Raw genomic sequence first — 24,443 nt, forward strand, 5'->3', positions numbered from 1 at the left:
AGGAGGTTGCCCAGGGGACTTTAGATGAGGCTACTATTCTGCAGCAATGCGAGGAGACCGCCGTCTGTCTTCACAGCCGGCGACCATACTCGGCAGCATACATGGCGTTAGGGGTTGCTCTAGATGTTGACTCGGGGATCCCTCCAGAGAGCAGGACTGCACTGTTCCCACACCAATTTCTGGTAATTTTTTGCCTTTTTACACAGTCACTTAGCCCCTGGGCGCTCACTTTGTGTTGCACATTCCCATGAGACAGCACTTGGCTGTGGGTATCAGTGTTCCCCTCCCTCCCTTCTTTCCCTCTCCCCTCCTTCTCCCCCCCCCTTCTCCCTTCTCCCTTCCCCCCCCCCCATCTTTCACCCATCACATTTACACCACCTTCCATTTTTCTACGCCATCAGGATCACTTATGTTTTTTGGATACTTTTCATTCATACATAGATACACTATTGTCTTTACACTATATCACTGATTGGCTTTTTGGGTTCTTTAACCCATAGGTTTATGGACACACATACCTTCACTACCAGCCCTGCTCTCCTTGTGACCTCTGGGTTTACTGGAGCCCCACCCTACGGCTCCCGGGTCAGACTTCCCAATGGACCATCGTTCTCAGTGTCCTCATTTTGGAACTGATTCAGTGAGTATGGAGTCTTGATGATGGCTTTGTCTTCTATTCGACACTCCGTATATGCACATGTACATCATTAATAGTTATATTTTCTTACTTTGGACAGATATGATAAACACCCATTTCTGAGGAAGCGAACTACATTTTCGCGAAACGCGTCAAGGGTGCCACACATTTTTATCATGCTTTGCATATGTTTGTATATAATCATTGTGTATGTCCATGTTGTTATTTCATACATTTTTTACTTTTTATGTATTAGATGTATTTGATGCCACTGAGCAGTCCATCATGTCCCTTTTGAATGTGCTCATCATTATTGTTATATTTATTCAATAAAATATATTTTTATATGATATACTACATTGATTTTTCATGAGTGTGTAGCCTCATCTAAAGTCCCCTGGGCAACCTCCTTTCTTGTTTTCATGCAATTTTGGGATGGAGGCACACTACTCAGATGGGAGATCCAGATCACACCCCTTGTTTTTTTTTTTTTTTTATTAAAACATTAACAGTAAGAAAGTGAGGTCAGAGCATATTGGCCCCATAAAGGATGATCAGGGAAAGTTGGTAACAAAAGACAAGGAGAAAGCAACTATACTAAATGCATTCTTCTCCTCAGTATATGTATAGTACCAAGAGTGCATTGTTAATAACTAACAGAAGCCAGAATCAGAAATATACTTGAAAAATGTAACAAATAAATCACCAGGACCAGAATGGCCAGGAATGGTAAGTGGGGTCCCCCAAGGATCTGTCCTGGAACCAATTCTGTTTAATTTATTCATAAGTGATATAGAGGTTGGCATGAATAGTTCAATCATGGTGTTTCCTGGCGATACAAAGCTAAGCAAGGCAATAACCTCAACGGAAGATGTGGAAACCTTACAAGACCACAAAAAAATAATGGGGTGGGCAGTTACATGACAAATGAGATTTAATGTTGAAATATGTAAGGTAATGCATTTGGGGGCTAAAAATACAATCACAAATTACTCACTAGGGGGTTACCCACTGGGGGAATTAAGGATGGAAAACGATCTGGGGTACCTGGTAGATCACAGGCTCAGCAATGGCATGCAATGCCAAGCTGCTGCAAGCAAAGCACGCCGAATATTAGCATGCATAAAAAGAGGAATTACTCAAGAAATAAACTTATATTTTTACCAAATTACAAAACTCTGGTCCGGCCACATCTGAAATATGCTGTCCATTTCTGGTCACCAGTCCTCAGAAAGGATGTTCTGGAACTGGAGAGAGACCATAGAAGGGCAACAAAGCTAATAAGGGGACTGGACGCCCTCAGTCTTGGAATTGTGGTATGTGTGCAACAGTCTGATGTGCAACCCCTCAGGTACAAAACATTTGACAGCAGGTCTCTCTGTGGGAGCATCAGGTTGGGCAGCCAAGATCTGTTCCCCAAGAGGAGCGATTAGGTTGGTGCGGATGGCAGCCAGGATATGATCTGAAGGTATGACCGGCGTCGGCATGGAGTCCTCTCTGGACAACTCAGAATACTGGCGAGACAAGGCATCAGCCTTAACATTCTTGGAGCCGGGCAAATAGGAGACCACATCATTAAAATGAGACAAGAATAAGGGCCATCTGGCCTGACGGAGTGTGAGCCTCTTGGCCTCTGAGAGATACATCAGATTCTTATGATTAGTGAGAATAAGAACTGGAACCACAGAACCTTGGAGCAAGTGTCTCACTCTTTGAGAGCAAGGATAATGGCCAAGAGTTTTCTGTCTCCAATCTTGGAATTGAATTCAGCTGGAGACAGCTTCTTGGAGTAGAACCCACAAAGAAGTAAGGGTCTATCAGGTGTCCAAAGCTGAGACAGGAGGGCACCTACTCCAGTCTCAGATGCATCCACCTCTAGGACAAAGGGCAAACCAGGATTAGGATGAGACAGAATGGGAGCTGAAGCGAAAGCAGGCATCCAATTTTGGGAATCGCTACCCTTCTTGGTCACATCTGAGATAGGTTTGCCCAAAGAGGAAAAGTTGCTTATACATTTCTGATAGTAGTTGGCAAACCCAAGGAAATGCTAAATGGAGACCACTGGGACAAGGCCATTGTTGGACAGCCAAAACCTTCTAGTCTACCGATGTGGGGTCACCTGCCGATGCGGGGTCACCTGCCAATGCAGGGTCGAGAGTCAGGAGAGTCTTCAGAGATAGCTGCCATAACCCCGATATTTTCTTACAGTGCCTCTTTTACATAAAAGTGGTCCCAGCGGCAGATTTGCCGCAGCATCACTTTTATGGGCGACGGGAGAGGTGCCCCCCCCCTCCCGCCACTTCTCGTTGTTTTCCCTGCTTACCAGTAGGGATGATCGAACGGTTCGGGTCGACCATCTGTTCGTTTTTTTGGGCATTTTTTGGGCGTCTTTGGAGGCAGGCATAACATGTAATTAAATAATTAATACCCATATGGCTTCTCTGCTATAACACCTATATATGTGTATAAATACATATAAGTGTGTGTGTATATATACCCCTATATAGAAGTTCAGATGTTATGCCTGCCTCCAAAGACGCCCAAAAAATGCCCAAAAAAACGCAAGCTACAAAAACGCCCAGATGTGTTTTTGCAGCAGGCGTTTTTTTTGGGCATTTTTTTGGGGTCTTTGGAGGCAGGCAAAACATCTGAACTTCTGTATAGGGGTATATATGTACACACACGCTTAAATGTATTTATACACATATAGGTGTTATAGCAGAGAAGCCATATGGGTGTTAATTATTTCATTAGCGCAAGCATAGGTTTCTGCTACTTTCACACCTATATATGTGTATGTGTATATATACATACATGTGTGTGTGTGTATATATACCCCTACAAAGAAGTTCTGATGTTATGCCTGCCTCCAAAGACCCCCAAAAAATGCCCCAAAAAAACGCTTGCTACAAAACAAAAAGGTGTGAATATAGCGGAGCCATATATCCCTGTTCTATATTAATTCTAATACAAACAAACTTTTTTTTTCTGGTTCTGGATATGCTACAGAGCTGAAACTTCACAGGTACGCTTTTTAGACCCCCCAGACACTAAATCCAAAGAAATCTAATTTTTTTTTTCAATAATTTTTTCAATAATTGACAATTTTTAAGAACTTTTTTTTGTGTGATTAATAGTCCCTGGGGCATGACCCAGAACCCTATGCACTTTTTAGGGGCATTTATTGGGTTTTAGGGCTTCAAAATGGTGTTTTTTGATTCCAGAAGTTCGGGTCCCATTGATTTCAATGGGGTTCTGGAATCCGAACCGAACTTTCAGGAAATTCTGGTGTTCTGGTCGAACCGAACTTTTCAAAAGTTCGATCATCCCTACTTACCAGAGCCATCGGTAGCGGGGAAAACTATCCTGTCCTTCTGTGTCCCAGGCAGGAAGTTGAGTGAGGGCAAGATGGCTCCCACTCTAATCTATGACCTTGGAGGACCAGAGCAGCGTCATACCTCGCTTCCGCCCAATGGTTTTAAAGAGCCATTTTGCTTTTCTTGCTAAAAAAAAAAATGATATTTTTTATCTTTTTTTTTTTGCTGTTAAGTGTAGATGTGAGATCTGAGGCCATTTTTAACCCCAGATCTCACATTAAGGAGAATCTGTCCTGCTTATTTCTATTACAAGGGATGTTTACATTCCTTATAATAGGAATAACAGTGATCAATTTTTTTTTTTTAAAGGGGCAGTGTAAAAATAAAAAAATAAAAGGTAAAAAAAATAAGAATTTTTTTTTTTAAAGCATCCCGTCAATCACAGAATGAACACATATGCAAGCCGCTCCCACATATGTAAATGTGCAGTATCGCCGCAATCTGTAGAGTGAGAGCAATAATTCTAGCCCTAGACCTCCTCTAACTTTAAACTGGTAACCTGTAGAAACTTTTAAAGCATCGCCTATGGAAATTTCTAAGTACCAATGTTTCTCGCCATTCCACAAGCGTGCCCAATTTTGAGGCATGTGACGTTGGGTATTTGATTTACTCGTTGTAACATTATCTTTCACATTATAGAATGAAAATTGGACTAACTTACTGTTTCCTTTTTTTTTTTTTTTATTAAAAAAGTGTATTTTTTCCAAAAATAATTAGCGTTCCTAAGATCGCTGCACAAATACGTGTGACATAAAGTGTTGCAATGATCTCCATTTTATTCTTTAGGGTAAAAAAAAAAATAATATGTATATATATATATGTATATATATATATATATATATATATATATATATATATATATATATATATATATATATATATATATATATAATGTTTAGGGGTTCTAAGTGATTTTCAAGCAAAAGATACTGATTTTAATTTGTAAACAACAAGTGTCAGAAATAGGCCTCGTCCTTAAGTGGTTAAATACATTTTGTTTAAGAATTCATTTAAAATCATGCCCATTGTTTTTAGACACTGTTTTATATCTAAAGAACGCGTTGTCGCTTTTTTTTCTGCTACAGTTATTTCTATATAAAATTCTTACTGCAGTGCCTTTTTTTTCCAGCTATATCTCAATGCATATATTTTTATGCCTCATCTTTTTGCCTATAAAACATGCTTTTAACCACAGAATCAATTTACTGACTAGTCTTTTTCCCATTATAAATGTGTACACTTGTTTGTGTCCTTCATTACGATGGTGCCTCAGATGAGCCCATTGCGAATTCTCAGACGATAGAGTTTTACTTCACTTCCAATTAAGCAAATTTAGGTTTTATTAGTCTTACCTCTGTTTCAAAAGACTTCATGTCTGAGAAAGAGCCTGAAATAATCAGTCCCATTCCATCCACACAATCCCAGGGAAGAAGCACTAATAAGAACTGATTTACTTTTCTGCCTCTGAGACTTAAATACCAGGAGCAGATGCACAAATCTTCCAGTGAAACTGATAACAGCGTGAGGCTGCATGGCCTTCACATGCAATAAAATAATGAAAGAAGCACAAGTAATACCACACTAATGATTTATCAGTTTCTTTCTAACCAATATGGACATGTTTAGGTCTCTTAAGAAGCAGGGCACACAGTTTAAAGGGACAGTCGATAACTATTAATAGCTTGTTGTAACCATGCCTAAAATAAGTCATGTTTTTAAGTGAAACTGCATCGAATGTATTTATAAGCAAGCAAATGCAAACACAAAATGAAAGTTTTACACTTTTCCCTCTGTTTTAATACAACACTTTGGCTATTTGCATTGTTTATAAAGCTTTTTTTTTTTTTTTTTACTGATTTCCAATGTTAACCTTGCACATTGCTATTGCTTTTCAGATGTGAAGGGCATAAAGAAGAATGCAGTGTTATTTACACAACTGCCATCTGCCGGCTATTGAAGATGACCCACACTGATATCTCAGTGTAATTGCGCTTTTATCTCAGTATGATATAAAGAGAGTCCCAAATCTATCACAAAATAACATTTAAATAATTCTCTTAAAGTAGCTATAAACCCTCAGTCAGAATCTCTCAGTGAGACAGATATCCTAAAAAATTAGAAAAGTATACATAGTTACATAGTAGGTGAGGTTGAATAAAGACAATAGTCCATCTAGTTCAACCTGTGTAGGTGTGTGTGGCTGTAATCATCTCACATACCCCTGAATGTTCTGATCCTTGAGATGTAAGTCTAAGAGTCTTTTGAAAGCCACCATACTACCCGCAGAAACCACCTCTTGTGGTAGAGAATTCCACAATCTTGTTGCCCTAACAGTAAAGAACCCCCCGCGTTGCCTGAGGTTAAAACGCTTCTCCTCTAATCGCATTGTATGCCCTCGAGTCCTCATGCAATCCCTTCGAATGAACAGCTTTTTTTCTAAGCTGGGATCCCCATTAAGATATTTATAAATAGTTATCATGTCCCCCCTCAGACGTCTCTTCTCCAGGGAGAATAAATCGAGCGATTGTAGACGCTCTTCATAGTCAAGGTCCTCCAATCCCCTCATTAGTTTAGTTGCCCTTCTCTGGACTCTCTCCAGCTCCAACACATCCCTCCTGAGGACTGGCGACCAGAACTGGACGGAATACTCCAGATGCGGTCGGACCAGAGTTTTATAAAGTGGAAGGATTATAGTCTTATCTCTGGAATGCATCCCTTTCTTTATGCATGCTAATATTCTGTTGGCTTTGGAAGCTGCCGCTTGACATTGCATGCTGTTTCCTAATCTATCATCAACCAAGACTCCCAGATCCTTCTCCATTTTTGATTCCCCCAAGGGCTCCCCTCCTAACGTGTATTGTGTTTTTATGTTTTTAGTCCCCAAGTGCAAAACCTTACACTTCTCCACGTTAAACCTCATTTGCCATGTCGTTGCCCACTCTGTTATTTTGTCCAGGTCATTCTGTAGGATATCTGCTTCATGTTGTGAAGTTATTGCCCTGCCCAATTTTGTGTCATCTGCAAAAACTGATATCGAACTACTGATCCCGACCTCAATGTTGTTTATGAATAAATTGAACAAGGTTGGTCCCAAGACTGTGCCTTGGGGGACCCCGCTTACCACCTCAGACCAGTCTGACTATGCGCTGTTTATTACTACCCTTTGGACACGCCTTTTTAGCCAGTTCCGTATCCAAGAGCAAACCCTGCTATCGATACCTGCAGACCTTATTTTATAAATTAAGCGCTTGTGGGGAACTGTATCAAACGCCTTAGCGAAATCCAAGTACACCACATCCACTGGTCTCCCCCTATCTAGCTCACAGCTCACCTCCTCGTAGAATGTTAGGAGATTGGTTTGACAAGAACGCCCATTTGTAAACCCCTTGCTGATTACTGCTGATGATGTTGTTGTCCTTAGCAAACTCTACGATATAGTCCCTTATCATCCCCTCCAGAAGTTTACATACTACTGATGTCAAACTGACAGGCCTATAATTTCCCGGGATATGCCTCTGGCCCTTTTTGAATATTGGAATCACGTTAGCTTTCTTCCAGTGTATACATTTATGCTTTCCAAATTGTGCTCCATGCATAGATCTAGGTAGAAGACAAAGAGAGACAAATCCCATAAAAGTCTACAATGCAGTATAGTGCAAGGCCAGCTAGTAGAGAGAGTTTTTCATCATCTCTGGAGGACAATGGGCAGACATGGGCATCAGATCACAGTAAGGCAGCCCATACATTAGTCAATGGAGGGCATGGACATCAGATCCCAGTAAGGCAGCCCATACATAAGTCAGTATTTTTCATTCAACCAGCAGGTTCAATAAAAAAACTGACCCAATTCCCCTATCTATAAATTTGAGGTGGACAGGGGAAACCACCCCACTGTGTCATTGTTTTCTGGCATTGAGGAGAATTCCCTGCTGTACAAAGCAGACATTTTCCAACAGTGTGGTTGAACATGTAGATTGACTTCTGCACAACCACAGTGCCCACGCATGGATCAAAATGCAGTCGGTCCCTGCTGAACCAGCTGAATTTCAGTCCATGTATGGACAGCTTTAGTGTACACCTGAAGGGGGAGGGTAGGTCAAAGCAAAGGGGCAACAAGAATAAGTGCAATTTGTATAAAAGTGTCAAAGGTTAGTAAAAGGAGGTAAGTAAAGATTTAGGGCTTGGGAGAGAAAAAGGTTAAATGTTATATGTGGAAGGTTATAAGGGATACTTGATAGTTATGGCACATGGGTGATTACAGTGGAATTCACAACTCTTACCTGGGAGGTAAAGATGGCTTCCATAATACAGCCATGTAGCATACATACTTTTTTTTTCCTATTTTCTTGCACATGACTGGGTTTTCTTAGCAGTGAATTTTAACCACATTTACTAAGCTAAGAGAAAATGTATTTGCCAAGTGACAATTCACATACAAAATAAGCAGCATATTTTTCCTTAGTAAATGAAATCAGCTCCAGAGTATCACTTAAACAGGGTATGCGGATAAGGGACACAGAAAAAGTAAACAAACTAAAAAAATTGGCAAACAGCTAAATACACAGCTGAGTGAAAATATGTGTGATGAATTTGACGCCAACAATAAAATCAAGGGGTATTAGTAACTGAATACAATAAATAAGCACCTGCCCCTTTAAGTGAAAATGTTCACTTTAAACAAATAAAAACTGAAAAAAGGTGTGGCACTACAATGACTCAAAGTAAATACAAGTCCAAATAAGCTGAAAAATCATATTCAAAAAACAAAAACATCAAAACATCCAAAATATCAAAAAATAGATGACGACAACCTCCAATCACCATGCTTTAAAGGGCTTAGTGACTCCTTATCCTGTATGCATGCTCCACCACAGTGTGAGTTAAAAATGCACACTCATCAACCACAACCGTTTATACTGTCCCAAACCTTTTATGTTGGATATTCAGATGGAATCCCTAAGATCACTCTCCAGGTGGTCAAATAATTGGTGGGGTGATGGCTCCCAAGCAAACAGGCACTCAAGGTATAATCCTTTAACTCAGCCAGATAGATCTGATTCCACCTGAATGTAGCACTGCCCCCGTAGGGGCTGCTGAATATCCACTCTGCGGGTCCCCCCTGCTTACCAACACTCGGTTATAAACAATGCACTTCTTAAATTCCTCTTGGCTCTTTACTCCATTAAACAGTCCAGGGGTGTTGGTTTTTTTGTTGGTTGTTTATTTTATAATGGGGATAGGAGAAGGAAATAGTGGGATACTCCAATTTAACTATTCACAATATCTGAGGACTTCTATCTTCTAGCTCACTTAGGTATGGAACAGCCAGGCTGTTAATTCATCCTGCCACTTTAGATGAATGGGATTAAGTCTCTTGCTTTCTCCCAAGACGACTTGATGAACAGTATATTATCTCATGTTCAGGATACTCTCCCTAGCATCCTCTTTCTGCTGACACCTGTCCACTGACTATCCTAGGAGCAGGGGTGGCCTCCTCAGGTCAGGCCCCTTGACACGATTCCCTGTACTCATGATACTGCAGCCACAAGGTCTCCAGTGTATCCCCTATCAGTCAGCTTCCCTGAACCTCTGGGTTCAGCTCCACTCCACCGCTCATCTGGCCCACAGGATGATCTCCTGTGAATGTATGGCACCTCTACAGAGGAGGAGGCAGGCACCCCCTCCCTCCAGGACTCCGCTCTCCAATGAAATACCCCAAACACATGTGCTCCTGGCTTTTATACAGTATCCCAGCATGCACCAAGGCAACCTGCCCTCTGCCAATCATCAGGACTGTATCAAAAGCCAATTCACCCGATCGTCAGGTTTCCTCTCACTGTCCAACAGGCCGTCCTATTGGACCAGTGTGAAACAGCAGACCTCACTAACAGATCCTGCTCTCTGGTAGGCAAAGAGCAAATAGATTTACCTGCAGCCCCTCTGGTAAGCAGACAGAGCCCAAAACTATACTTTTCTCACTAGCACCTACCTAGGAGGGTGCTACATGAATATCCAACATTACATGTTTGTAGTTGGTGAGTGCGCATTATTTACTCACACTGTGGTGGAGCACGCATACAGGAAAATGAGTCATTAAGCACTTTAAAACATGTGATTGGAAGATTTCTTGAAAAAACGTTCATATATTTTTCTTTTTTCATTTTTGATGTTTCGATGTTTTTTTGTTTAATATAATTTTTTACTTTATTTGGATTTGTATTTAACTTGAGTCATAGTTGCGCTACATCTTTTTTCAGTTTTTGTTTGCTTAAAAATAAAATACATAGTTGAAATACATATAAAAGGTACTGTTTTACCTGAAAAATTGTGTTTTATTCTTTGTATTTATTCCTATGGATACATTTTAATGATTGCCAAATTGAATTGAACAGCTTCTAAACAATGATATAAATTTTCTACATTTGGTCAAAAAATCTGACCTAAAGATATTTTCATGTTGTAATGTTTGAAGTCCCCTTGAAGTATGTTCACCTTCCAGTGAACAAAAACGAATAAGCCACCCATGGAAAAAAAGTCATAGGGAAAATCTGTGGTCTATTGAGATATACTATTATCTGTGTCATATTATACTTTTATACATTTTTCTTAAATTGTTGATTAAACAATCTGCTCTGCAATGTGAGCATCTGGATAATAGTGGGAGTATAAGTGAATCTTAAAACACAATGTAAGATATAGAAACAAATATCAACAATCCACTTTTCAAAGTCCTCTCAAAGTGACTGATATTAAATAAATATAGATAAAGATGTATGGTGATACAACTTACCAAAACAATGATAGCTGGCAATGGAGTATGCTTGCGTACATGAATCATGGAAAAGATCTCTGGAAGGTGACCCTCTCGAGATGCAACATAGAACATCCTGATAGAATAAACAATGAATCATGCATTTAACACTTCACACAGTTATGGGAACAAATAATATGTGCAGTATTGTTAATTATGTTTATAAAATAATCGCAACAGATGTATAGCTGTTCTGAACAAAAAGTTTTAATATAACTTGACTGTCAAACACTGCATACATATGGTCCACCTTGAAATGACAATGTAGGAAAACTGAAGGAAAACAAATGTGTGTGGGTTCATTTAATCCAACAATTACATTTAATCTTTTTTTTTTTCAACTTTCCCTATATAACTGAAAGGTGAAAATGCTTTGCTTTAGGCAACACAGGCTTTTTTACTTTCTCCAGTTTTGATCATTTCTTTCTCACCGAATCTTGATTAACTAAGAAAGCGAATAACTACAGTATGAAAGTGAATACACTTCTAACCAAGAGACAAACTTTAAAAAGGTGGTTATGAAATGTTGAAATAAAATATAATTTTGTGGGCATAATATCTGTCAACACTAAAAGGAATAGAGAATGTTCACTTAGCAAAGTAAATGCTCACTGAGTGAAAATGGTGAAGGTGAGTTCATTTCAATCACCCAGTGCTGAACAGTCTCTATTCCTGTCAGGGAATCCCTGTGAGACATCTGGGGCATGGCTGTGCCTATGCGCAGGCTATTCTCAGAAGAATGGCTAATGGGCGTTCGCGCAAGTGCGCAAACGCGTGTGCGCATGCGCGCACGCACGCACAATGGCGCTTGGTGCCAGACGGGCTATTTAAAGGAAGTTCAATCCCGTTTCCTTTGCTGACTGATCTTCAGCTGTACCCTGTGACCTGATGATACCTGTATGCTTCCCTGTTGCTGACCTGGCGTGTTCTGGACTTGACTTTGGATTCTGCTTCTGCCTCTCTGCTAAACCTGACCTGGCTCCGTCCCCGACTTTGGCTCTGCTTATGATTTGGTACCCTGCTGCACCGCCTGTTGATGACCCTGGCTTTCCTGCAACTCTGACTCTGTCTCTAACTTTGGCTCTCAGAGCTACCCGAGTGCTTGCCTGGCTGTCCGCTGCACCTGTTCCATACATTGCTGCATGTTCCAGTTTCCAGGATCCGGACAAGCTGCCTATCCTGACCCATCAACAACTACAGGCACTCGTGTCCCTCCTGTCCCTTGACACCCTCTGTCACACCTTCAGTGGGGCTGGGCGGGAGATATAAGAGAGGCTGACCTCGTCAACTCAGTCCCCTCCCAGGTACGTGACAATTCCTTTAGTTTATTGAGCAATACAATAAAAATGGACATGTCTAGTGACACACCCTTACTGAATTTAATTTGAAAAAATACTATACCCAAGCCAGAACCCTTGCTCATTCATTGCCATACAAATATTTATTTATTGATTAAGAATGGAGAGCTTTCTAAAATGAAACTAAGCCAACATCACAGTATCATAGAATAAATTGAGACAATTCAGGATCTCTTCATGCTGCTAAGTAATTAGCAGTGGGATTAAGATGATTTACTGCAATTTATGTATACCTTTAACACTTATATTGTTGTCCAATGCCTAGAAACTGTAGATGATTATACATAGTGAATGTATCACACTGAACCATCAACCCAGACACTGGAAATGTGTTGCTTTATCTAACTAGTGAACTACTGCATATCTTTGTTATAAAGACCCTTAGAATATTATGGTTACATTGCAGTCATATTGCTATATATACACCAAAGCATGGTAACATCACTATCAATAAATAAAGTGCATGTGTTATGTCGGTGAAGTTTTGCTACTTTCCAGTGAAAGCAATTTAACATTTACTTCTAGCATTATGTACTGTATCTGTACCTATCAATACCAGATGTTCTGTGGTTTTCTGCTGCATTTATATAAACACTAATAATAGCTGTAATTAGCAGTTGTTTTAGCAGTCATAGTTTTAGTAGCATCTCACCTTGATACAGCAAAAATCCCACCATTCATGGAACCAAAACACGATAAAGCAACAAAGATAGGGACTGCCAATGAGAAACTTCCCAGGAGACGCTCTGCATATGTCTGATAAAAAAAAAAATCATGATTTTTAGAAGTATGTGTATCTATTTTCTGTTTAATTACCATGCTGTCCAATCACACAATTACCATCAAAGATCCAGAGTTAGAAATTTAAATAAAAACTTGCATTAACACTCCATAATAAAAGATATAACGTTAATATAATGTAAACCTGAAAAACGAATTATAAGATTGTTTCATTAGAAAGAATGTAATGCACCCAGGGTTGCCAACTTTCAGTAAATTTTCGAACAGTTTGTAAAATCCCTAATTTTTGCATCTGTCCATGAATGTCTGTTACGAACATGCATGTCCTTAATAGACATTCATGGACAGATGCAAAAATGAAGGATTTTACAAACTGTTCATAAATTTACTGAATGTTGGCTACCCTAAATGCACTATTAAACAAGCAAAAAATACGGGGATCAAACCCTGAACATGTATATCTAAAGCCGGTGCAGCTATGAACCAAGCGACATGTATATTAAAAAAGAATAGCGCACACTTGGGTTAGAGAGGCTGGATTCACCCCTTTTTTATGGATAGTGTAGGACCCACTGATAATGGGGTACTTTGACATAGTGGTGCGCTTGAGCACGATATGGCCATATGGTGGGACCAAATCCCCATTTTTACTAAATGCACTATTGGTAGGCATGAATAAATGCAAATTGCGTCCAAATAACATCAGTGTCCACACCAAGTCCACACCAATGTACTGCGAAGAGACCTCTTCGATATCTGCATGTGGTGCTAAGGAAGTGACCATTAACTTCATAACCAATGAATAACAAAACACCTTTAATGAATATAGTATACACACACACACACACACACACACACACACACGTCTAAAAGTGGCTCCTGAGTCCTGACCAGTGCATACAGATATTGAAGGAGTCTCTTCGTAGTACATTCGTTTGGACTTGGTGTATACTTTGTTGTTATTTGGAAGTGTTTTTCGTGTTTATCCTGAATATAAATCACGTCTTTTAATGGTGAATTATATGCATTAAATCCTTTCTCATGAAGTAATCGGTTAATGAAACTTTTCAGGTGTACATTATATCAACTTTATACCTCCTATTTTGGAGTGTTAATTATGCAGGTTGTTTTGTGCGTTTGGTTTGTTTTTTATCATTAGGCTATATAGTTCACCAATAAGGAAAACACAGAGAAATTACTTGCATTTTAATAGAGATACAGTGGGTCTTCGGATTCCTCTTAGCAGGAAAGAAAGGAAAAATAGTAATGAGTTGTAATTAATGTATTTTTTTGCTGCCGTTTTACCTTGCTGCCTTGGACAGATACAACATCATCATTAAAACAGCAGCTTTTAGGGTTTCATATGTGGAGGCTAAACAGGAGCACTATTTTTAACAGACTTCTCATACGTATGCACTCAGATGTGGTACTGCTTTTTCAAAGATACAGTTATAAGTCTGTTACATCTGATTAGATCAGAATTCCCTGATTCACCTCTGTGGGGGAACTTAGCTTGTATCACACATGCAGCATGACTGTGAACTGCATGAATGATTTCATCTAAGATAGGTATATTAGTTCTGTATGGTTTATGTGCGGATAAAATACTCAGATGGGCTGAGCCACTATTGGTGCCAATTTTAGCTGGATCACTAAACAATGCATATATCATATTTTTAACTTTTAATAGATCATGCACAATCTAATACCACGACTAATAGCATATTTTTATAAATAATATTGTTCTTGGTCTTAATAAAATGTAGTCACCTGCAAGTATACAGGCTGGTGTGGTAGACCTGGTCCTGATCATCTATAAATATTAGAATAAAATGCTTAATCCATACTTTTTCTTTATAAAGAAGTAGAAAGCAGTCATCACACAGCATACAAGGTAATGAACACCATGTTGACCATGCTTTCTGTTTCTTGTACATTAGAGGTTGTCTCATAATGTACAGGTATCCTAGGCAGGCAAAGTAATCATAATGCATGTGTCCAAACTTAGCTGAGAAGGCAGGTGAAAATATCAATTTAGAATTTGATCTCCTTGTCTCTGGGCTTTATAGCATAATAATACTATTTTGGTGCTTGCAAGTAATGCAGGTCACATTTGTAAAACAACCCATTTAGTTTTAAATTGAATTGAAAGGCAAAAATGTGTGTGTAGATATAAAAGAAAAACATTATAAATACATGTTTCCCTTTTTTTATAAGTAATCACATTCCCTCTGTCTCTTCTTTTCTCAGCTGCATAAGAGCTAAAGGTAGGAGAAGTAGCAGGACATTGATCTTCCCAGAGAATGGCTGTGCAGGGGAGACATGTCAGGACAAGTCTGATCATTGGAGGAGAGCAGACTGAGTTCCTAGCACAGCTAGGGAACTGACCACAGTGTGCTCTCCTGCCTCGTGTGGTCAGTTTGTAATAGGAAAGCAGAGGGACTGGCAAGAACACCAGGGATTTCACATAAAAGAAGTATTACAAAAAGAACAAGATACTTCTTCATACAAGTACATGGTACAGCAGGCACATATCAGGAATTTGAAATGCTGGGGTAACAAATGCTGTAAGCCAGCCATAGAAAGAATGAAATGTGGCCAGTTCAGGAGGAACTGGTCAAATTTTGATCCATCTATGGGCAGTCTGGTTGCACTTACATTGATCTATCAATCAACTTCAGTACAACCAGCCTGTCGGGTTTTGCTTGTGTAATCACTGCCAATAATGGCTATATCTGCTGGTAGTAATAAATATATTCTGATGGCTGAAAATCCTCCTGCTTCAGAATACAATAACCCAGCATGGGAATATAAAAAAATAGCTGCACTATGCACCATAAATGTATATATATATATATATATATATATATATATATATATATATATATATATATATATATATATATATATATATATAAAATATATATATATATAAAGAATATATAAAATATAACCTTGATAAAAAGCTGCTACACAAATAGATTCTGAATAAATCAAAATAGCATATAGAGGGAAAATTGTAGCGCTAATAATAATATGAAAAATCCACAGGGGTTAGATGTGAAAATTGTCCTAATAAAATCCACATAAATAATAGTAACTCCACGTGACATTAAGGATGACATCCACCAATAATCCTGAGGAGAACCCTTACCCTTACCAGATCAAAAGATCTTATAGGCAGTATAAACCAGATGATATCTGTCTATGGGGAGCCGTTCCTCACTTAGAAGGTTTCCACCATCAGTCCTCCTTCATAAGCTGTTACACCACTGTGAGCAATATTCTCAGAAAAAACAAAGGAAGCCTCTCATAGTGCAGTAAATCAAAACGCGGGCTTGTTTATTGTAATACAATTGAGATACACTCACATTTATACAGAGTGGCAGCAGCATTTTAAATGTCACCATGGGCTGTGGATTGTTTCTAACCGGGAAAATGGCCGCCCTCGCCCACCACTGCGCATGCGTCTGACATCCACCAATGAGGGTCCACCCAACGCACGTTTCGTCATACGCAATGACGTCGTCAGGGGCGTGGCCTCCTGGTGGAAGGGTGCAGCTTTTATACAGACAAGACGGAGCCGATTGGTCAGCGGAAAGGAGCCGGAAATGGAAGCAACGCGCTCCAAGGAAACACTAATTTATGCTAATAATCAGCCGCTATTGATGCCATTATTCCACGAAGTATAAATAATACAAACCAATGGACTATAGCACCGGCTTTAAAGATAATATGACAAAACAACATGTCAATTTGATATATCAAACTCATATATGTAAGACGCACGCAGGCCAAGGACAGGTGGAATTTGTTTTCTGGCCGCAAGATGGCGCTGTCCTTGGCCTGCGCGCTTATGAAGGAGGACTGATGGTGGAAACCTTCTGAGTGAGGAACGGCTCCCCATAGACCGATATCATCTGGTTTATACTGCCTATAAGATCTTTTGATCTGGTAAGGGTATTTATAATACCTCTGTTGGTGGTGGTTCTGTTTCACCTGGTTCTCCTCAGGATTATTGGTGGATGTCATCCTTAATGTCACGTGGAGTTACTATTATTTCTGTGGATTTTATAAGGACAATTTTCACATCTAACCCCTGTGGACTTTTCATATTATTATTAACCTAGCATGAGAGATTCCCCATCAACACTGACTGTGTTGAGTCAAGCAATTTTCTTTTCTTTAACCCATGGTTGATGGAAAGAAAACTGCATTATGTATGGCTTGCCATAAAGATGTTGGTCTGTTTACAGTAGCTAGATTTTAGATTACTTAATCTTTAACAGATTTGGGCATACACATGCAGAAGATCCAAAGACCAAGTAAAACTTAGTTAATGGATGCAAACAAATGCTGATAATAAATAATGATATGGCTGAAAGGATGGGCGCATTGCCTGCATACAAGAGTTACTTTGTAAATAAGTGGTACATTTATGGACATCTCTCCCACACGATAATATGGAGGGAGGGTGTATTAACATAGAGATACATTTACAAATACAATAGTACAGGCATTTGGCTGGAACAAATAAACACTAAAATTTGGAAGCACTCAACATGGACCCCTTCCAAAAAGATATTAATGGCAGTGTTAGATGGAAGAAGTTGTTAGTCCTTACTGTTAAATATAATCTCTGTGTAATTAATTTACATATAACTCAGTGATTTTGTTTTGTTGTTAAATAATGTCAACCAGCTCTGTTAGAAAATTAAGGTCAAGGGTTCTTGCAAGAGTCTCATAATTAATTCAAAACTTTAAGTCTTGTTTGTTTTATTTCTGAAAATGCATGTTCCTAACATTGCACTTAAAAGTATCTTCAATGAAAGTATTTTAATGTTTTATTGATTCGGGAATACTGCAGATCAATAAAATTCACATGTCCCATTGGTCCATTGCCCAGTTTATTTCTATAATTATTAAAATAGAGCTGAATATTTATATCGTTTTTACACACAAATTACATTAGAAGATAAAATGTTAAAAAAAAAACTTGTTTATATAAGGTTGAGTACCATTAAAAGTAAATATATATGAGTACACCCCTAAGTAAAAATGTCCAAATTGGGCACAATTTTTCCTCCCCATTGTCATGTGACTAATTAGTGTTACAAGGTCTCAGGTGTGAATGGGGAGCAGGTGTGTTAAATTTGGTGTTATTGCACTCACTCTCTCATACTGGTCACTAGAAGTTCAACATGGCACCTCACGGCAAAGAACTCTCTGAGGATCTGAAAAAAAAGAATTGTTGCTCTACATAAAGATGGCCTAGGCTATAAGAAGATTGCCAAGACCCTGAAACTGAGCTGCAGCACTGTGGCCAAGACCATACAGCGGTTTAACAGGGCAGGCACCACTCAGAACAGGCCTTGCCATGGTCAACCAAAAAAGTTGAGTGCATGTGCTCAGCGTCAGATCCAGAGGTTGTCTTTGGGAAATAGACCTATGAGTGCTGCCAGCATTGTTGCAAAGGGTAAAGGGGTGGGGGCTCAGCCTGTCAGTGCTCAGACCATACGCCGCACACTGCATCAAATTGGTCTGCAAGGACGTCATCCCAGAAGGAAGCCTCTTCTAAAGATAATGCACAAGAAAGCCCGCAAAAAGTTTGCTGAAGACAAGCAGACTAAGGATATTGATTACTTGAACCATGTCTTGTGGTCTGATGAGACTTATCTGGTTCAGATGGTGTCAAGCGTGTGTGGTGGCAACCAGGTGAGGAGTACAAAGACAAGTGTGTCTTGCCTACAGTCAAGCATGGTGGTGGGAGTGTCATGGTCTGGGGCTGCATTCGTGCTACCGGCACTGGGGAGATACAGTTCATTGAGGGAACCATGAATGCCAACATGTACTGTGACATTCTGAATCAGAGCATGATCCCCCCCCTTCGGAGACTGGGCCGCAGGGCAGTATTCAAACATGATAACGACCCCAAACACACCTCCAAAATGACCACTGCCTTGTTAAAGAAGCTGAGGGTAAAGGCGATGGACTGGCCAAGCATGTCTCCAGACCTAAACCCTATTGAGCATCTGTGGGGCATCCTCAAATGGAAGGTGGAGGAGCAAAAGGTTTCTAATATCCACCAGCTCTGTGATGTCGTCATGGAAGAGTGGAAGAGGACTCCAGTGGCAACTTGTGAAGCTCTGGTAAACTCCATGCCCAAGAGGGTTAAGGCAGTGCTGGAAAATAATGGTGGCCACACAAAATATTGACACTTTGGGCCCAATTGGGGTGTACTCACTTTTGTTGCCAGTGGTTTAGACATTAATTGCTGTGTGTTGAGTTATTTTGAGGGGACAGAAAATTTACACTGTTATACAAGCTGTACACTTACTACTTTACATTGTAGCAAAGTGTAATTTCTTCAGTGTTGTCACATGAAAAGATATAATAAAATATTTACAAAAATGTGAGGGGGTGTACTTATTTTTCTGAGATACTGTATATGTATATTTTATGAACCCTTACACACATACATTTAAGTAATCTAAATTCTAGCCAAACAGCTAATACACAAAAACATATATTTAATCATTCTTCTGATGCTGCACACATACTATTGCATCAAACTGCACTGAGAGTGTCACATGTCTACTTGTTTATTAGGGATAAGCTTTGGGTTTGCATTGACCATGAGCCTGAACCTACAGCTACTTCAGCTTCCATCTGCCCTCTGATATGTTTCAGATTGTGAACAAATTGTAACATTGAGTGTCTTCCAACATTTTTTTTTCCTAATAGGGTCTAACAGTCCTCTGGAGTATGTCCATGCCAAATTAGGCAAAAGCAACTTTGCAGTGGACTTTGAGACCTATTGAATTGCCATTACCAAACAGTGCACCTAATGGTCCCAATATTGTCCGTCTTTGTTGAGTACATCCTTTAACACACTATTCTATGGTCAAGATCTTTTGGGAACCTTAATATGACTGAGTGTGTGAAGAGACTAATTTATTGGAGTTTGTGCATGTATTTTCTAAAGGCACCTCCTCAGAACTTGAAGTTGTGTCATCCATAACTGACACCATAGCCTGGGCATGCTGTCTGCCATATCCACTATCACCATCTCTGACTCAGGTAGTGAGCTGCTCGACAACCACATCAGGGGCATATGTAAGTTAGTACGCCACACCTTTAATCATAGTAAGCTTCATTAACACATTTTCATATGCATATAATCTTCCATCACTCTTGCCCACTAGTGCAGCACCAAAGTTTTTCTGAGAAACTTCTAGCTCTGACACTTCAGGCCTCTCTACCTCTGTTTCACCTGACACTGTTTCTAAGAGTAACTCCACAAACACCATATTATTTTCAGATTAATTAAAAACATTTTCTTTCCCACTGTACAGGGCACTGAACAGAGAGAATTATTTTCCACAAACACATAGAGGGCACTGTTACTGGAGTTACTCCCACTTCATGGCAGTCAATGTCACTGCCAAGGACTGACTTATCTTTCCCAGCACTATTCTTCTTCAATAAAGTCCTACCACGACTCAAATTTCACTTTTATTTTGAGTTGCGCAAAAACGGTTCCTTTTGTAGACCTGCCATTCTACCCATACAGCCAAAGGGTGAAACTGCAGCAGATGCAAAATGTGCCTTGTCAACCCCAGCAGACAGGGCCGGCCCTACCATGGGTCCCGGTGGGACCATGGGACCCAGGCGGCACTAGAGAGGGGCGGCCCCCGGCCGCCTCTTCTCTTCTTTGGTTATCGGTAAAAAAAAAAAGGTCCGCGGCCGACCTGACATGCACACTGCGCATGCACCGCCGGCGCTCGGCAAAGCCCGTAAATGTTTGGTTATTTTCGGGAAAAGCCGAACATGTATTAGCTTTTCCGAGCGGCGGCGGCGGCGCATGCGCAGTGTGCATGTCAGGCCGGCCGCGGACGTGTTGACGTGTGGCGCCGGGCAGCGCCATTTTTAAATCCTAAGGCGCCTTTAGAAAGAGGTAAGTGAGACTGCTCCACAGCCACACTACCTGCCATTATGCGGGGCTGCAGGCATACCACAGAAGATGCAGTGCTGTGGGCATGGTACATGCCCACAGCACTGCATCTCCTGTAGTATGCCCGCAGCCCCGCATTCTCTTGTACCATGCCCGCAGACCCACAATACCATGCCCACAACACTGCATCTCCTGTAGTATGCCCGCAGCTCCGCATTCTCTTGTACCATGCCCGCAGACCCGCATTCTCCTCTACCATACCCACAGCCCTGCATTCTCCTGTACCATGCCTACAGCCCCGCATTCTCCTGTACCATGCCTACAGCCCCGCATTCTTCTGTACCATGCCCGTTGCCCCACATTCTTCTGTACCATGCCCACAGCCCCACATTCTCCGGTACTATGCCCGCATCACTGCATTCTCCTGTACCATGCCCGCATCACTGCATTCTTCTGTACCATGTCAGCAGCACTGCATTCTCCTGTAGCATGCCCGCAGCCCTGAATTCTCCTGTACCGTGCCTGCAGCACTGCATTCTTCTGTACCATGCCCACAGCACTGCATTCTCCTGTACCATGCCCGCAGCTCTGCATTCTCCTGTACCATGCCCGCAGCACTGCATTCTCCTGTACCATGCACGTATCACTGCATTCTTCTGTACCATGCCCGCAGCACTGCATTCTCCTGTACCATGCCAGCATCACTGCATTCTTCTGTACCATGCCCGCAGCACTGCATTCTCCTGTACCATGCTCGCAGCACTGCATTCTCCTGTACCATGCCTGCAGCCCTGCATTCCCCTGTACCATGCCCGCAGCACTGCATTCTTCTGTACCATGCCTGCAGCACTGCATTCTCCTGTACCATGCCCGCAGCCCTGCATTCTCCTGTACCATGCCCGCAGCCCTGCATTCTCCTGTAACATGCCCGCAGCCCTGCATTCTTCTGTACCATGCCCACAGCACTGCATTCTCCTGTACCATGCCCACAGTCCCGCATTCTCCTGTACCATGCCCGCAGCACTGCATTCTTCTGTACCATGCCCGTAGCCCAGCAGGGCACTGTGGCACTATAGACAGTAGAAAGCCTGGTGCACTCATCTGCCCAGTGTCTACTGCTCTGTCCTGCTCCTGCTGTCACTCCGTACACACTCACACCCCTCTGACTGCTTTCATAGTCCTATAGAATGTGGGGGCCTCTTGGAGGGAGTGAATTTTTTTTTTCTTTTTGGGGGGGGGGGGGGCAGCATTTCATTCTCGGACCCAGGCAGCACAATGTCTTGGGCCAGCCCTGCCTGCAGACTTGACCATGGCTGCTTGGTTTGACTTCAGGTAGTCAGGCTCTAGACTAAGTTACTTTGTGCTGTATCCAGGAACAGTGGGCGTTTTGCAACTGCATACCCCCATTTACTGCACCTCAAACAACACATTTGCTTCCAGTTTTGTTAGGGTTCCCCATGCAGTATTTTCCGAGATGCTGAGGTATACTCACATCCCTCTATATGATGTCAGCTGGTCTGCTTGCACCAGTGTTGCACTAGCATGCATCAACTGGTTCCCTACAGCTATCTGCTTGGATCACTTGGAGTCTGAGAGCTTGCACTTATCTTTCTGTAATCTCCTATAGCAAGCAGAATTAAATGATTGTGCTAGAATCGTTTTGCATTTTCTGGTGCAGCAACCTTATTTGTGTTAACTTGGACATAGACTCATATTGTGCTCGTTCTAGGTACCTTATAGTGTAGACCTACTGCAGATCTCATACTGCAGAGTCCATCATAACTTTCACAATTCCAGCAAATGGTGCATTGACACTTTTATAGCTGTTGGGATATTTCCACAATTCCTAAGCTAAAATGTCCCTTTAAATGTCACAGACATACACCTGCCAAACTTGATGTGCTCTGTCTTTTAACAACTTGACCTCCAGAAGATTTACCCCTCCTTCATGACCAGGCCATATTTTTGTGTTACAGCACTGTGTTATTTTAACTGACAATTGCGCAGTCAGACAATGCTGTACACAAATCAAATTCATGTAATTTTATCCCCCACAAATATAGCTTTATTTTGTAGGTATTTGATCATCACTGCATTTTTTTTTTTTCCACTATAAACAAAAAAAAAACTGACACTTTAAAAAAAAAAAACATATATTTTACTTTCTGCTATAAAACACCTTCAATACAAAATGTAAAAAAATTAAATTTCTTCATAAATTTCAGCCAATATATGTTCTGCTACATGTTTTTGGTAAAAAAAAAAAAACCCAATAAGCGTATATTGATTCGCTTATGCAAACATTATAGCGTCTACAAACTATGAAATATATTAATGGAAATTTTTGTTTATTTTATTTTTTTAAACTAGTAATTGCGGCGATCAGTGACTTATATCGAGACTGCGATATTGTAGTGGACAAACTAACTGACACTTTTAACTCTTTGCGGGAACCAGTGACACAAATTTGGTGATAAAAATATTCACTGTCACTGTACTAATGACAACCGTGTGCCTAGCCATTTTTTTGTGTGCTGTATGTGCTGCTTTTACTGGGGGAAGAGATGGGTTTTAGTCCTTGCTTTGCAAGAACACAAAATCCATCCCTCCCCCCCTGTCAGAACGGAGAACTGCCTTGAGAGCACAGGCATAACTCTAATCTTATGGGCCATACACACTATAAGATTTTCTGAAGACTTTTTCCTTTAGACTTACCAAAACCATATAATATGAGGTCAAACCTAAACACTTTCAATTTGTATGCAATCTGGTGGGCCCTTGCACTACATAGAAAAGGTAAATCTGAAGGAAATCTAACCACAAAAGTTGGATAGTGTGTATCCAGCTTAAAGCCCCGTACACACGCAACGATTATCGGCCGACCGAACGTCCGTATTTTGTCCAGAGTGGTGTTTTGTTGGTTGGAATGTGCCTAGACTGCACACAAATGTTCTTGCCCAACAAAAATCTGCTTCAGAAGTGATGTCATGTGTTGGTTTGCTTTCTTTGTGTTCTTTCTTATCTGAGCATGCCCAGTCTTGCTCATAAGATTTTTCCCTGTCGAAATCTGTACTGACTGCAGGAAAATCGGCCGTATTTTGACGGCCAACAAAAATTTTATAGCCTGCACACCAGATTTTTTTCGGCCGAAAAGTTGGAGTCAGTTGTCGGAAGCATCATACTAACAAGCCGAAAATCGGCAGATCGGACGTTGGACTAAAATTCCCTGCCAATTTTCGATGCGTGTGTGCGGAGCTTTAGTCTCTGCCCAATTATCAGTGGATGCCGGCTGACATTGAGTGCCCTGCACCCACAGATCAGTTTTTGCTGTGAATAATCACAGCAGAAGCAGCCCGCCGGCACCACGTGCATGTCCCCTGCAGGCAAAAGTGCAGAATTGCATAAATATACGTGATCTGGCGCAGACTTGCCAACCTGAAGCAGTAAAACTGCTATAGAACGGTCAGTATGTGGTTATGGCACATGTAACTGCATATGGCACATGTAACAGCATGCATATATGGTTTAATATAAGAGAACCTACTTTTAAGTTGGGTTAAGCAAA

General features: G+C 40.8%; 1 protein-coding gene across 1 annotated transcript in view; it reads right to left on the reverse strand.

The window, feature by feature from the left end:
* SLC7A11 (solute carrier family 7 member 11) overlaps positions 1–24,443 on the reverse strand; it is a 446,067-nt gene that overhangs the window by 119,156 nt on the left and 302,468 nt on the right. The window contains exons 8-9 of the mRNA XM_082243483.1: positions 12,836–12,939; positions 10,805–10,901 (exon numbers count right to left, since the gene is read on the reverse strand). Coding sequence (XP_082099609.1) covers positions 10,805–10,901; positions 12,836–12,939 — 201 coding nt within the window. The remainder of the gene's footprint in view (positions 1–10,804; positions 10,902–12,835; positions 12,940–24,443) is intronic.

This window comes from Pelophylax lessonae (genome assembly GCF_965119305.1).
Source record: "Pelophylax lessonae genome assembly, chromosome: 1".
Taxonomy (NCBI): domain Eukaryota; kingdom Metazoa; phylum Chordata; class Amphibia; order Anura; family Ranidae; genus Pelophylax; species Pelophylax lessonae.